This window comes from Octopus bimaculoides, chromosome 1 (assembly GCF_046866305.1).
Source record: "Octopus bimaculoides isolate indiv1 chromosome 1, ASM4686630v1, whole genome shotgun sequence".
In the NCBI taxonomy this organism is placed as follows: domain Eukaryota; kingdom Metazoa; phylum Mollusca; class Cephalopoda; order Octopoda; family Octopodidae; genus Octopus; species Octopus bimaculoides.
In genome coordinates this window covers 18,179,360-18,180,915 of record NC_142928.1, presented here as the reverse complement: position 1 = coordinate 18,180,915, position 1,556 = coordinate 18,179,360, and the positions used below count along the sequence as shown (strand labels likewise).

General features: G+C 39.6%; 1 protein-coding gene across 2 annotated transcripts in view; it reads right to left on the bottom strand.

The window, feature by feature from the left end:
* Window positions 1-1,325: 1,325 nt before the first annotated feature.
* LOC106873466 (uncharacterized) overlaps window positions 1,326-1,556 on the bottom strand; it is a 57,861-nt gene continuing 57,630 nt past the window's right edge. For both annotated transcript variants that reach the window (XM_089348781.1, XM_089348788.1), the window contains exon 7: window positions 1,326-1,556. This exon is cut by the window's right edge and continues 81 nt beyond it. In XM_089348781.1, the coding sequence (XP_089204907.1) occupies window positions 1,462-1,556 (95 nt within the window). In that variant the 3' untranslated portion in view covers window positions 1,326-1,461.

The following is a 1,556-nucleotide window of genomic DNA, read 5'->3' as shown; positions in this document are numbered from 1 at the left end:
AATGCCTATACAATAATATATATATATATATATATAGATATATATATATGTGTGTGTATATGTTTGTGTCTGTGCTTGTCCCTGCAACATCGCTTGACAAATTATGCTGGTGTGTTTACGTCCCCGTAACTTAGCGGTTCAGCAAAAGAGATCGATAGAATAAGTACTAAGCTTCCAAAGAATAAGTCCTGGAGTCGATTTGCTCGACTAAAAGGCGGTGCTCCAGCATGGCCACAGTCAAATGACTGAAACAAGTAAAAGAGTAAAAGAGTAAGTTAAATAAATACAAAGCATCTAAAAACAGCTATTGTACCTGTGATCGTTGAAGCTTTGGGGAGGATATCAAATGGTACTTCTTCAAATTTGGTCTATTTTGTCTGAAATATGCTAATGTTACGCATAAGTAGCATACACAGTAAGAAGTCTAGTTTGTGGTCTCTGGGAATAAATTTTGAACAGCTTATATAAAATAAAAAATATCAAACAACAACAACAACAATAAGCATTTCTGCTATAGGCAAAAGGGCTGAAGTTTTGTGGGAGAGGGCTAGTTGATTGCATTGACCCCAGTGCTCAATTGTTACTTATTTAATTGACCCTGAAAGGATGAAAGGCAAAGTCAACCTTGAAGGGATTTGAACTCAGGATGTGAAGCCAGAAGAAATGCTGCTAAACATTTTGTCCAGTGTGGTAATGATTCTGCCAGCCCACCACCCTAATAGTAACAATGATGGTTTCTAATTTGGGCACAATGCCAGCAAGTTCAGGGGAGGAGAAAGTTCGGGAAAGGTGCAAGTTTGAGGGAGGAGCAAGTTCAGGGAAGGAGCAAGTTTGAAGGAGAAGCAAGTTCAGAGGAGGAGAAAGTTCAGGAGAGGTGCAAGTTTGAGGGAGGAGCAAGTTCAGGGGAGGAACAAGTTCAGGGGAGGGGCAAGTTTGGGAGGGGAGAAAGTTCAAGGGAGGAACAAGTTCAGGGGAGGAGCAAGTTCAGGGAAGGAACAAGTTCAGGGGAGGAGCAAGTTCAGGGGAGGAGCAAGTTCAGGGGAGAAGCAAGTTCAGGGGAGAAGCAAGTTCAGGGGAGAAGCAAGTTTGGGAGTGGAGCAAGTTCAGGGGAGGAGCAAGTTAATTATATCAAACCCAGTGCCCAACTGGTACTTCTTTTATTGACTCCAAAATAATAAAAGACAAAGTCAACTTCAGCAGGATTTGAACTCAAAGCATAATGATGGATGAAATGCTGCTAAGCATTTTGCTGCCTAATGTGGTAACGATTCTGCCAGCTGCACTGCTTTAATAATAATGACAATAATAAGTAAAGATGAAAAACATTTCAAAATAAGTATTTTTCTTTCTTTAATGTTTTAATAATTCAAAGGTAAAAATAATTAGTTGTTTTAATTGTGTTTGTTGAAGGAAGTGCTATTGTTGATAGGCTTTAGTCTTTGGCTTATGAGGTAAATCTTCTCAGCGCCTTGTTTTGGCTTGCTCATTTTCTTTACATTTTTGGATGTTGTTTTCAATGAAATCCAGGACACGGATGATGTCTCCTCGTTTCTCCT